General features: G+C 44.8%; 1 protein-coding gene across 1 annotated transcript in view; it reads left to right on the forward strand.

Annotated features, from left to right (window-relative positions):
- Nucleotides 1-13,773, forward strand: part of LOC135537536 (probable ATP-dependent RNA helicase DDX52) — a 42,486-nt gene that overhangs the window by 15,662 nt on the left and 13,051 nt on the right. Inside the window, exons 9-10 of the mRNA XM_064963671.1 lie at nt 1,189-1,279; nt 13,492-13,614. Of these exons, the coding sequence (XP_064819743.1) occupies nt 1,189-1,279; nt 13,492-13,614 (214 nt within the window). The remainder of the gene's footprint in view (nt 1-1,188; nt 1,280-13,491; nt 13,615-13,773) is intronic.

Consider the following 13,773-nt stretch of genomic DNA (forward strand, 5'->3'; position numbering starts at 1 on the left):
TAACACTGTTCACATGAACAAAGCTCCCAGAGCCGTGGTTGACCTTATGGGGTTCAACCCTTCTAACTGTATCTCCGGTCTGTAATCTCCTTCAACCCTTCTAACTGTATCTCCTGTCTGTAATCTCCTTCTAACTGTATCTCCTGTCTGTAATCTCCTTCAACCCTTCTAACTGTATCTCCTGTCTGTAATCTCCTTCTAACTGTATCTCCTGTCTGTAATCTCCTTCAACCCTTCTAACTGTATCTCCGGTCTGTAATCTCCTTCTAACTGTATCTCCTGTCTGTAATCTCCTTCAACCCTTCTAACTGTATCTCCTGTCTGTAATCTCCTTCAACTGTATCTCCGGTCTGTAATCTCCTTCTAACTGTATCTCCGGTCTGTAATCTCCTTCTAACTGTATCTCCGGTCTGTAATCTCCTTCAACCCTTCTAACTGTATCTCCGGTCTGTAATCTCCTTCAACCCTTCTAACTGTATCTCCGGTCTGTAATCTCCTTCTAACTGTATCTCCGGTCTGTAATCTCCTTCAACCCTTCTAACTGTATCTCCGGTCTGTAATCTCCTTCAACCCTTCTAACTGTATCTCCGGTCTGTAATCTCCTTCTAACTGTATCTCCGGTCTGTAATCTCCTTCTAACTGTATCTCCTGTCTGTAATCTCCTTCTAACTGTATCTCCGGTCTGTAATCTCCTTCTAACTGTATCTCCTGTCTGTAATCTCCTTCTAACTGTATCTCCGGTCTGTAATCCCCTTCTAACTGTATCTCCTGTCTGTAATCTCCTTCTAACTGTATCTCCTGTTTGTAATCTCCTTCTAACTGTATCTCCTGTCTGTAATCTCCTTCTAACTGTATCTCCGGTCTGTAATCCCCTTCTAACTGTATCTCCGGTCTGTAATCTCCTTCTAACTGTATCTCCGGTTTGTAATCTCCTTCTAACTGTATCTCCGGTCTGTAATCTCCTTCTAACTGTATCTCCGGTCTGTAATCTCCTTCTAACTGTATCTCCGGTCTGTAATCTCCTTCTAACTGTATCTCCGGTCTGTAATCTCCTTCTAACTGTATCTCCGGTCTGTAATCTCCTTCTAACTGTATCTCCGGTCTGTAATCTCCTTCTAACTGTATCTCCGGTCTGTAATCTCCTTCAGAACCATCTAAAAGAGTTTCAAAACGATTGTGTGTTCTCAGGAACTCTGCAGTAGAGACAGTAGAACAGGAGCTGCTGTTTGTTGGAACGGAGAACGGGAAGTTACTGGCCGTGAGGGACATCATCAAGAAGGTACACACACATCACCTTACACTCCAAATAAATCTAATCAAATGTTTTTAGTCAAATACAACAGGTGTAGACCTTACAGTGAAATGCTGAATACAACAGGTGTAGTAGACCTTACAGTGAAATGCTGAATACAACAGGTGTAGTAGACCTTACAGTGAAATGCTGAATACAACAGGTGTAGTAGACCTGACAGTGAAATGCTGAATACAACAGGTGTAGTAGACCTGACAGTGAAATGCTGAATACAACAGGTGTAGTAGACCTTACAGTGAAATGCTGAATACAACAGGTGTAGTAGACCTCACAGTGAAATGATGAATACAACAGGTGTAGTAGACCTCACAGTGAAATGCTGAATACAACAGGTGTAGACGACCTCACAGTGAAATGCTGAATACAACAGGTGTAGACGACCTCACAGTGAAATGCTGAATACAACAGGTATAGTAGACCTTACAGTGAAATGCTGAATACAACAGGTGTAGTAGACCTTACAGTGAAATGTTGAATACAACAGGTGTAGTAGACCTTACAGTGAAATGATGAATACAACAGGTGTAGTAGACCTTACAGTGAAATGCTGAATACAACAGGTGTAGTAGACCTCACAGTGAAATGCTGAATACAACAGGTGTAGTAGACCTTACAGTGAAATGTTGAATACAACAGGTGTAGTAGACCTCACAGTGAAATGCTGAATACAACAGGTGTAGTAGACCTCACAGTGAAATGCTGAATACAACAGGTGTAGTAGACCTTACAGTGAAATGCTGAATACAACAGGTGTAGTAGACCTTACAGTGAAATGCTGAATACAACAGGTGTAGTAGACCTTACAGTGAAATGTTGAATACAACAGGTGTAGTAGACCTTGCAGTAAAATGCTGAATACAACAGGTGTAGTAGACCTTACAGTGAAATGCTGAATACAACAGGTGTAGTAGACCTTACAGTGAAATGCTGAATACAACAGGTGTAGTAGACCTCACAGTGAAATGCTGAATACAACAGGTGTAGTAGACCTTACAGTGAAATGCTGAATACAACAGGTGTAGTAGACCTCACAGTGAAATGCTGAATAGAACAGGTGTAGACGACCTCACAGTGAAATGCTGAATACAACAGGTGTAGTAGACCTTACAGTGAAATGCTGAATACAACAGGTGTAGTAGACCTTACAGTGAAATGCTGAATACAACAGGTGTAGTAGACCTTACAGTGAAATGCTGAATACAACAGGTGTAGTAGACCTCACAGTGAAATGCTGAATACAACAGGTGTAGTAGACCTTACAGTGAAATGCTGAATACAACAGGTGTAGTAGACCTTACAGTGAAATGCTGAATAGAACAGGTGTAGACGACCTCACAGTGAAATGCTGAATACAACAGGTGTAGTAGACCTTACAGTGAAATGCTGAATACAACAGGTGTAGTAGACCTTACAGTGAAATGCTGAATACAACAGGTGTAGTAGACCTTACAGTGAAATGCTGAATACAACAGGTGTAGTAGACCTCACAGTGAAATGCTGAATAGAACAGGTGTAGACGACCTCACAGTGAAATGCTGAATACAACAGGTGTAGTAGACCTTACAGTGAAATGCTGAATACAACAGGTGTAGTAGACCTTACAGTGAAATGCTGAATACAACAGGTGTAGTAGACCTCACAGTGAAATGCTGAATACAACAGGTGTAGTAGACCTTACAGTGAAATGCTGAATACAACAGGTGTAGTAGACCTCACAGTGAAATGCTGAATAGAACAGGTGTAGACGACCTCACAGTGAAATGCTGAATACAACAGGTGTAGTAGACCTTACAGTGAAATGCTGAATACAACAGGTGTAGTAGACCTTACAGTGAAATGCTGAATACAACAGGTGTAGTAGACCTTACAGTGAAATGCTGAATACAACAGGTGTAGTAGACCTCACAGTGAAATGCTGAATAGAACAGGTGTAGACGACCTCACAGTGAAATGCTGAATACAACAGGTGTAGTAGACCTTACAGTGAAATGCTGAATACAACAGGTGTAGTAGACCTTACAGTGAAATGCTGAATACAACAGGTGTAGTAGACCTCACAGTGAAATGCTGAATAGAACAGGTGTAGACGACCTCACAGTGAAATGCTGAATACAACAGGTGTAGTAGACCTTACAGTGAAATGCTGAATACAACAGGTGTAGTAGACCTCACAGTGAAATGATGAATACAACAGGTGTAGTAGACCTTACAGTGAAATGCTGAATACAACAGGTGTAGTAGACCTTACAGTGAAATGCTGAATACAACAGGTGTAGGAGACTTCACAGTGAAATGTTTACTTACAAGCTCTTAACCAACAATGCAGTTAAAAAAAAAAAAAAACTAAAACAAATAAAATGAACAAGTAATTAAAGAGCAGCAGTAAAATAACAATAGCGAGACTATATACAGGGGCCTACTGGTACAGAGTAAATGTGCGGGGGCACCGGTTAGTTGAGGTAATGTGTAAATGTAGGGAGAGTTATTAAAGTGACTATTCATACAACATAACAACAGAGTAGCAGCGGTGTAAAGGGGGGGGGGGGGGACAATGCCAATAGTCTGGGTAGCCATTTGATTAGATTGTTCGGGAGTCTTATGGTTTGGGGGTACAAGCTGTTTAGAAGCCTCTTGGACCTAGACTTGGAGCTCCGGTACCGCTTGCCTTGCGGATGCAGAGAGAGCTGTTTAGAAGCCTCTTGGACCTAGACTTGGTGCTCCGGTACCGCTTGCCTTGCGGAGGCAGAGAGAGCTGTTTAGAAGCCTCTTGGACCTAGACTTGGTGCTCCGGTACCGCTTGCTGTGCGGAGGCAGAGAGAGCTGTTTAGAAGCCTCTTGGACCTAGACTTGGTGCTCCGGTACCGCTTGCTGTGCGGAGGCAGAGAGAGCTGTTTAGAAGCTTCTTGGACCTAGACTTGGAGCTCCGGTACCGCTTGCTGTGCGGAGGCAGAGAGAGCTGTTTAGAAGCCTCTTGGACCTAGACTTGGAGCTCCGGTACCGCTTGCTGTGCGGAGGCAGAGAGAGCTGTTTAGAAGCCTCTTGGACCTAGACTTGGAGCTCCGGTACCGCTTGCTGTGCGGAGGCAGAGAGAGCTGTTTAGAAGCCTCTTGGACCTAGACTTGGTGCTCCGGTACCGCTTGCTGCTTTCCACACAGACCTACTGTAGTGCCTTGCGGTCGGAGGCCAAGCAGTTGCTATACCAGGCAGTGATGCAACCAGTTAGGATGTTCTCGATGGTGCAGCTGTTGAACCTTTTGAGGATCTGAGGACCCATGCCACATCTTTTCAGATTCCTGAGGTGTTGTCGTGCCCTCTTCACAACTGTCTTGGTGTGTTTGGACCATTCCAGTTTGTTGTTGATGAGAACGCCAAGGAACTTGAAGCTCTCAACCTGCTCTACTGCAGCCTCGTCTATGAGAATGGGCGCATGCTCGGTCGTCTTTTTCCTGTAGTCCACAATCATCTCCTTTGTCTTGCTCACGTTGAGGATAGAGGTTGTTGTCGTGCACCACACGGTCCGGTCTCTGACCTCCTTCCTATAGGAAGTCTCGTCGTTGTCGGTGATCAGTCCTACCACTGTTGTGTCATCGGAAAACTTAATGATCGTGTTGGAGTCGTGCCTGGCCATGCAGTCATGAGTGAACAGGGAGTACAGGAGAGGAATGAGCACGCACCCCTGAGGGGCCCCTGTGTTGAGGATCAGCGTGACGGATGCGTTGTTACCTACCCTTAATACCTGGGGGTGGCCCGTAAAGAAGTCCAGGATCCAGTTGCAGAGGGGGGTGTTTAGTACTAGGGTCCTTAGCTTATTGATGAGCGTTGAGGGTACTATGGTGTTGAACTCTGAGCTGTAGTCAATGAACAGCATTCTCACATAGGTGTTCCTTCTGTCCAGGTCTGAAAGGGCAGTGTGGAGTGCAATAGAGATTGCATCATCTGTGGATCTGTTGGGATGGTATGCAAATTGGAGTGGGTCGAGGGTTTCTGGGATAATGGTGTTGATGTGAGCCATGACCAGCCTTTCAAAGCATTTCATGGATATTTGAGTGATTTGTGTGCTACGGGTCAGTAATCATTTAGGCAGGTTAACTTTGTTTTCTTGGGCGCAGGGACTATGGCGGTCTGCTTAAAACAACTTGGTACTACAGACTCAGACAGGGAGACATTGAAAATGTCAGTGAAGACACTTGTCAGTTGGTCAAAGCATGCTCACAGTACACTTCCTGGTTATCCGTCGAGCCATGCGGCATTGTGAATGTTGACCTATTTTAACCTGTTTGGGGTAGGGGGGGCAGCATTTTCACTTTTGGATAAATAGCGTGCCCAAACTGAACTGCCTCCTACTCTGTCCCAGATCCTAATATATGCATATTATTAGTATTGGATAGAAAACACTCTGAAGTTTCTAAAACTGTTTGAATCCTGTCTGTGAGTATAACAGAACTTATTTAGCAGGCGAAACCCCGAGGACAAACCATTCAGATTTTCTTTTTTTTTGAGGTCACTCTCTTTTCAATGCGTTTTCATCGGGAATCCAGAATTCTTAACGACTTTCCTGCAGTTCTTACCGCTTCCACTGGATGTCACCGGTTTGTAGAAATTGGTTGAGGTTTTTCCTTTGTGTAATGAAGAAGTACCATAGCTCAGAACGATAGTCACTTCATGTGTACCTTTTGATAGAGGCGCTTAACCAGAAAAGTAGCGTCAGTTTGTTTTGCTCCTGTATTGAACACAGATCATCCCGTCTTCAATTTGATCGATTATATACGTTTAGAAATACCTGAAGTTGTATTACAAAAGTAGTTTGAAATGTTTTAGCAAAGTTTACAGGTAACTTTTGAGATATTTTGTAGCGACGTTGTGTAAGTTGGAAGCTGTGTTTTTCTGGATCAAACACGCCAAATAAATTGATATTTTGGGTATTTTTCAACTGAATTAATTGAACAAAAGGACCATTTGTGATGTTTATGGGACATATTGGAGTGCCAACAAAAGAAGCTCGTCAAAGGTAAGACATGATTTATATTTTATTTCTGCGTTTTGTGTCGCGCCTGCAGAGTTGAAATATGCTACTCTCTCATTGTTTACTGTTGTGCCATCATCAGATAATAGCATCTTATGCTTTCGCTGAAAAGCCTTTTTGAAATCTGACATGTTGGCTGGATTCACAACGAGTGTCGCTTTAATTTATCTTGCATGTTAAATTTAATGAAGGTTTGATTTTTATAGAAATGTATTTGAATTTACGCTCTGCATTATCCCTGGCTATTGGCCATGTGGGACGCAAGCGTCCCGCCTACCCTGAGAGGTTAAGGTCTTACTCACATCGGCTGCGGAGAGCGTGATCACGCTGCCTTTCGGAACAGCTGCTGTTCTCATGCAGGTTTTAGTATTATTTGCCTCGAAGCAAGCATATAAGTAATTTAGCTCGTCTGGTAGGCTCGTGTCACTGGGCAGCTCTCGGCTGTGCTTCCCTTTCTAGTCTGTAATGGTTTGCAAGCCCTGCCACATCTGACTAGCATCAGAGCCGGTGTAGTACGATTCGATTTTAGTCCTGTATTAACCCTTTGCCTGTGATGGTTCGTCGGAGGGCATAGCGGGATTTCTTCTACACTTTCAGGTTAGAGTCCCACTCCTTGAAAGTGGCAGCTCTTGCCTTTAGCTCAGTGAGGATGTTGCCTGTAATCCATGACTTCTGGTTGGGGTATGTACGTACGGTCACTGTGGGGATGACGTCATCGATATCCTTATTGATGAAGCCAGTGACTGACGTGGTGTACTCCTCAATGCCATCGGAGTCATTCTGGAACTTATTCCAGTCTGTGACAGCAACACCGTCCTGTAGCTTAGCATCTGCTGCATCTGAACACTTCTTTTATTTATCTACTCACTGCTGCTTCCTGCTTTCATTTTTGCATGTAAGCAGGAATCAGGAGGATAGAATTATGGTCAGATTTGCCAAATGGAGGGTGAGGGAGAGCTTTTGTACATTTCTCTGTGTGTGGAGTAAAGGTGGTTCAGAGTTTTTTTTCTCCCCTCTGATTGCACATTTAACATGCTGATAGAAATTTGGTAAAACGGATTTAAGTTTCCCTGCATTAAAGTCCCCGGCCACTAGGAGCACCGCCTCTGGGTGAGTTTTCTTGTGTTGGTCGTTCAGCACCAGAAGGGGTAGTGATATGGAGGACTAACCGATGAGGGGATGTAGTGGTCGTTCAGCACCAGAAGGGGTAGTGATATGGAGGACTAACCGATGCAGGGGGATGTGTTGGTCGTTCAGCACCAGAAGGGGTAGTGATATGGAGGACTAACCGATGAGGGGATGTAGTGGTCGTTCAGCACCAGAAGGGGTAGTGATATGGAGGACTAACCGATGCAGGGGGATGTGTTGGTCGTTCAGCACCAGAAGGGGTAGTGATATGGAGGACTAACCGATGAGGGGATGTATTGGTCGTTCAGCACCAGAAGGGGTAGTGATATGGAGGACTAACCGATGAGGGGATGTATTGGTCGTTCAGCACCAGAAGGGGTAGTGATATGGAGGACTAACCGATGAGGGGATGTATTGGTCGTTCAGCACCAGAAGGGGTAGTGATATGGAGGACTAACCGATGCAGGGGATGTATTGGTCGTTCAGCACCAGAAGGGGTAGTGATATGGAGGACTAACCGATGAGGGAATGTATTGGTCGTTCAGCACCAGAAGGGGTAGTGATATGGAGGACTAACCAATGAGGGGATGTATTGGTTGTTCAGCACCAGAAGGGGTAGTGATATGGAGGACTAACCGATGAGGGGATGTATTGGTCGTTCAGCACCAGAAGGGGTAGTGATATGGAGGACTAACCGATGAGGGGATGTATTGGTCGTTCAGCACCAGAAGGGGTAGTGATATGGAGGACTAACCGATGAGGGGATGTATTGGTTGTTCAGCACCAGAAGGGGTAGTGATATGGAGGACTAACCGATGCAGGGGATGTATTGGTCGTTCAGCACCAGAAGGGGTAGTGATATGGAGGACTAACCGATGAGGGGATGTATTGGTTGTTCAGCACCAGAAGGGGTAGTGATATGGAGGACTAACCGATGAGGGGATGTATTGGTCGTTCAGCACCAGAAGGGGTAGTGATATGGAGGACTAACCGATGCAGGGGATGTATTGGTCGTTCAGCACCAGAAGGGGTAGTGATATGGAGGACTAACCGATGAGGGGATGTATTGGTCGTTCAGCACCAGAAGGGGTAGTGATATGGAGGACTAACCGATGCAGGGGATGTATTGGTCGTTCAGCACCAGAAGGGGTAGTGATATGGAGGACTAACCGATGAGGGGATGTATTGGTTGTTCAGCACCAGAAGGGGTAGTGATATGGAGGACTAACCGATGAGGGGATGTATTGGTCGTTCAGCACCAGAAGGGGTAGTGATATGGAGGACTAACCGATGCAGGGGATGTATTGGTCGTTCAGCACCAGAAGGGGTAGTGATATGGAGGACTAACCGATGAGGGGATGTATTGGTCGTTCAGCACCAGAAGGGGTAGTGATATGGAGGACTAACCGATGAGGGGATGTATTGGTCGTTCAGCACCAGAAGGGGTAGTGATATGGAGGACTAACCGATGAGGGGATGTATTGGTCGTTCAGCACCAGAAGGGGTAGTGATATGGAGGACTAACCGATGAGGGGATGTGTTGGTCGTTCAGCACCAGAAGGGGTAGTGATATGGAGGACTAACCGATGAGGGGATGTATTGGTCGTTCAGCACCAGAAAGGGTAGTGATATGGAGGACTAACCGATGAGGGGATGTATTGGTCGTTCAGCACCAGAAGGGGTAGTGATATGGAGGACTAACCGTTGAGGGGATATATTGGTCGTTCAGCACCAGAAGGGGTAGTGATATGGAGGACTAACCGATGAGGATGTATTGGTCGTTCAGCACCAGAAGGGGTAGTGATATGGAGGACTAACCGTTGAGGGGATATATTGGTCGTTCAGCACCAGAAGGGGTAGTGATATGGAGGACTAACCGATGAGGGGATGTATTGGTCGTTCAGCACCAGAAGGGGTAGTGATATGGAGGACTAACCGATGAGGGGATGTGTTGGTCGTTCAGCACCAGAAGGGGTAGTGATATGGAGGACTAACCGATGAGGGGATGTATTGGTCGTTCAGCACCAGAAGGGGTAGTGATATGGAGGACTAACAGATGAGGGGATGTGTTGGTAGGGAAGTCGTAGTTCAACACCAGAAGGGGTTTAGTCTCTGTTCGACTGTGTATTCAGTATCGGCTGCCATATTTTGTAGAATATAGGAGCTAAAACTTTCCATATGCATTACATTTCGTAAATGTCATAACCACATTTAAAAGGTAGGTACAGTTTACAATTTCCAAAATTGTATTGGAGTGTTTAAACAGCCACGGTTGGTGATTTACTGCCATCTACAAGTATTACATTTGGATCAGGAGTATAGAGGGGTTGGTTGTTTAGCAAGAACACTGACACGTGGACAACGACTTGGCAAAACAGGCTTGGTTGGTTTAGACCAGGAGTTTTCAACCGGGGGTCTGTGAAAATACACTGAACAGATCCCAGACATTTCACATATCCACAAAAAGCTTTCTCTCAACCGTTGTGCACAAATGTGTTTACATCCCTGTTAGTGAGCATTTCTCCTTTTCCAAGATAATCCATCCACCTGCCAAGTGTGGCATATCAAGAAAGGGATTAAACAGCATGGTCATTACACAGGTGGACCTTGTGCTGGGGACAATAAAAGGCCACTCTAAAATGTGCAGTTTTGTCATACACCTCAATGGCAATGGGGTATTCAGGTACAGATGGTTAGAGTTCTGGATCCAGACCCTCTGGGGTATTCAGGTACAGATGGTTAGAGTTCTGGATCCAGCCCCTCTGGGGTATTCAGGTACAGATGGTTAGAGTTCTGGATCCAGACCCTCTGGGGTATTCAGGTACAGATGGTTAGAGTTCTGGATCCAGACCCTCTGGGGTATTCAGGTACAGATGGTTAGAGTTCTGGATCCAGACCCTCTGGGGTATTCAGGTACAGATGGTTAGAGTTCTGGATCCAGCCCCTCTGGGGTATTCAGGTACAGATGGTTAGAGTTCTGGATCCAGACCCTCTGGGGTATTCAGGTACAGATGGTTAGAGTTCTGGATCCAGACCCTCTGGGGTATTCGGGTACAAATGGTTAGAGTTCTGGATCCAGACCCTCTGGGGTATTCAGGTACAGATGGTTAGAGTTCTGGATCCAGCCCCTCTGGGTTATTCAGGTAAGATAAACCATCTAATTCATTGGCTGATCCCTCCTCATGACCTGGATGGAATCATGTGATCATTCCTTCTTAACCCAGTGGAAGTCCCACCCTGCTGACTTCCTGTACTTCAAAATGGTTTAGGAAGTCCCACCCTGCTGACTTCCTGTACTTCAAAATGGTTTAGGAAGTCCCACACTGCTGACTTCCTGTACTTCAAAATGGTTTAGGAAGTCCCACACTGCTGACTTCCTGTACTTCAAAATGGTTTAGGAAGTCCCACACTGCTGACTTCCTGTACTTCAAAATGGTTTAGGAAGTCCCACCCTGCTGACTTCCTGTACTTCAAAATGGTTTAGGAAGTCCCACCCTGCTGACTTCCTGTACTTCAAAATGGTTTAGGAAGTCCCACCCTGCTGACTTCCTGTACTTCAAAATGGTTTAGGAAGTCCCGCCCTGCTGACTTCCTGTACTTCAAAATGGTTTAGGAAGTCCCGCCCTGCTGACTTCCTGTACTTCAAAATGGTTTAGGAAGTCCCACCCTGTTGACTTCCTGTACTTCAAAATGGTTTAGGAAGTCCCGCCCTGCTGACTTCCTGTACTTCAAAATGGTTTAGGAAGTCCCGCCCTGCTGACTTCCTGTACTTCAAAATGGTTTAGGAAGTCCCGCCCTGCTGACTTCCTGTACTTCAAAATGGTTTAGGAAGTCCCACACTGCTGACTTCCTGTACTTCAAAATGGTTTAGGAAGTCCCACCCTGTTGACTTCCTGTACTTCAAAATGGTTTAGGAAGTCCCACCCTGCTGACTTCCTGTACTTCAAAGTGTTTTAAGCCCTCTGGCCCTGCCTGTTAAAACATAGTCCCCTTTCTAACTCTGGTTATTACCCAGCACCCCCTGCATATTGACTCAGTACTGGTACCATGTGCATATAGCCATGTTATTACCCAGCACCCCCTGCACATTGACTCAGTACTGGTACCATGTGCATATAGCCATGTTATTACCCAGCATCCCCTGCACATTGACTCAGCACTGGTACCATGTGCATATAGCCATGTTATTACCCAGCACCCCCTGCACATTGACTCAGTACTGATACCATGTGTATATAGCCTGGTACCCTGTGTATATAGCCTGGTACCATGTGTATATAGCCTGGTACCATGTGTATATAGCCTGGTACCATGTGTATATAGCCTGGTACCATGTGTATATAGCCTGGTACCATGTGTATATAGCCTGGTACCATGTGTATATAGCCTGGTACCATATGTATATAGCCTGGTACCATGTGTGTATAGCCTGGTACCATGTGTATATAGCCTGGTACCATGTGTGTATAGCCTGGTACCATATGTGTATAGCCTGGTACCATGTGTATATAGCCTGGTACCATGTGTATATAGCCTGGTACCATGTGTGTATAGCCTGGTACCATGTGTGTATAGCCTGGTACCATGTGTGTATAGCCTGGTACCATGTGTGTATAGCCTGGTACCATGTGTATACAGCAATGTTATTTTTATATTTCTCTCTGCGTTGTTGGGAAGGGCCTGTAGGTTACATTTCACTGTTAGTCTACACCTGTTGTTTACCAAGCATTTCACTGTTAGTCTACACCTGTTGTTGTTAGTCTACACCTGTTGTTGTTAGTCTACACCTATTGTTTACCAAGCATTTCACTGTTAGTCTACACCTGTTGTTGTTAGTCTACACCTGTTGTTTACCAAGCATATCACTGTTAGTCTACACCTGTTGTTGTTAGTCTACACCTGTTGTTGTTAGTCTACACCTGTTGTTGTTAGTCTACACCTGTTGTTTACCAAGCATTTCACTGTGAGTCTACACCTGTTGTTTACCAAGCATTTCACTGTTAGTCTACACTTGTTGTTTACCAAGCATTTCACTGTTAGTCTACACCTGTTGTTGTTAGTCTACACCTGTTGTTTACCAAGCATATCACTGTTAGTCTACACCTGTTATTGTTAGTCTACACCTGTTGTTGTTAGTCTACACCTGTTGTTGTTAGTCTACACCTGTTGTTTACCAAGCATATCACTGTTAGTCTACACCTGTTGTTGTTAGTCTACACCTGTTGTTTACCAAGCATTTCACTGTTAGTCTACACCTGTTGTTTACCAAACATTTCACTGTTCCACACCTGTTGTTAGTCTACACCTGTTGTTTAGCATTTCCCTGTTAGTCTGTTGTTGTTAGTCTACACCTGTTGTTGTTACCTGTTGTTGTTAGTCTACACCTGTTGTTTACCAAGCATTTCACTGTTAGTCTACACCTGTTGTTGTTAGTCTAAGCATTTCCCTGTTAGTCTACACCTGTTGTTGTTAGTCTACACCTGTTGTTGTTTCACTGTCTACACCTGTTGTTGTTTCCCTGTTAGTCTACACCTGTTGTTGTTGGTCTACACCTGTTGTTGTTGGTCTACACCTCACTGTTAGTCTACACCTGTTGTTAGTCTACACCTGTTGTTTACCAGCATTTCACTGTTAGTCCACACCTGTTGTTGTTAGTCTACACCTGTTGTTACCAAGCATTCCACTGTTAGTCCACACCTGTTGTTTACCAAGCATTTCACTGTTAGTCTACACCTGTTGTTTACCAAGCATTTCCCTGTTAGTCTACACCTGTTGTTGTTGGTCTACACCTGTTGTTGTTGGTCTACACCTGTTGTTGTTAGTCTACACCTGTTGTTTACCAAGCATATCACTGTTAGTCTACACCTGTTGTTAGTCTACACCTGTTGTTTACCAAGCATTTCACTGTTAGTCTACACCTGTTGTTGTTAGTCTACACCTGTTGTTGTTAGTCTACACCTGTTGTTTACCAAGCATGTTTCAGAAAACATTGCTCCCTGAATGTTAAATACTAATTCCTCTCTCCTAGGGTTTCTTGCCCCCTATGCTGGTGTTTGTCCAGTCTATTGATCGAGCCAGAGAGCTCTTCCATGAGCTGGTGTACGAAGGCATCAACGTAGACATCATACACGCTGACCGCACACAGCAACAGGCACGCGCACACACACACACACATGCACACGCACACACACAATATACTTGTCAAGACTTTTGGGAACCAGCAATTGATTTCCATCTAAATCCTGTTTTCCTGGACTTCTAACCCGAAATCTTAACCTTAACCTCTAACCCTAGTTTTAACCTTAACCTC

The sequence above is a fragment of the Oncorhynchus masou genome, unplaced genomic scaffold (genome assembly GCF_036934945.1).
Source record: "Oncorhynchus masou masou isolate Uvic2021 unplaced genomic scaffold, UVic_Omas_1.1 unplaced_scaffold_808, whole genome shotgun sequence".
Lineage (NCBI taxonomy): Eukaryota > Metazoa > Chordata > Actinopteri > Salmoniformes > Salmonidae > Oncorhynchus > Oncorhynchus masou.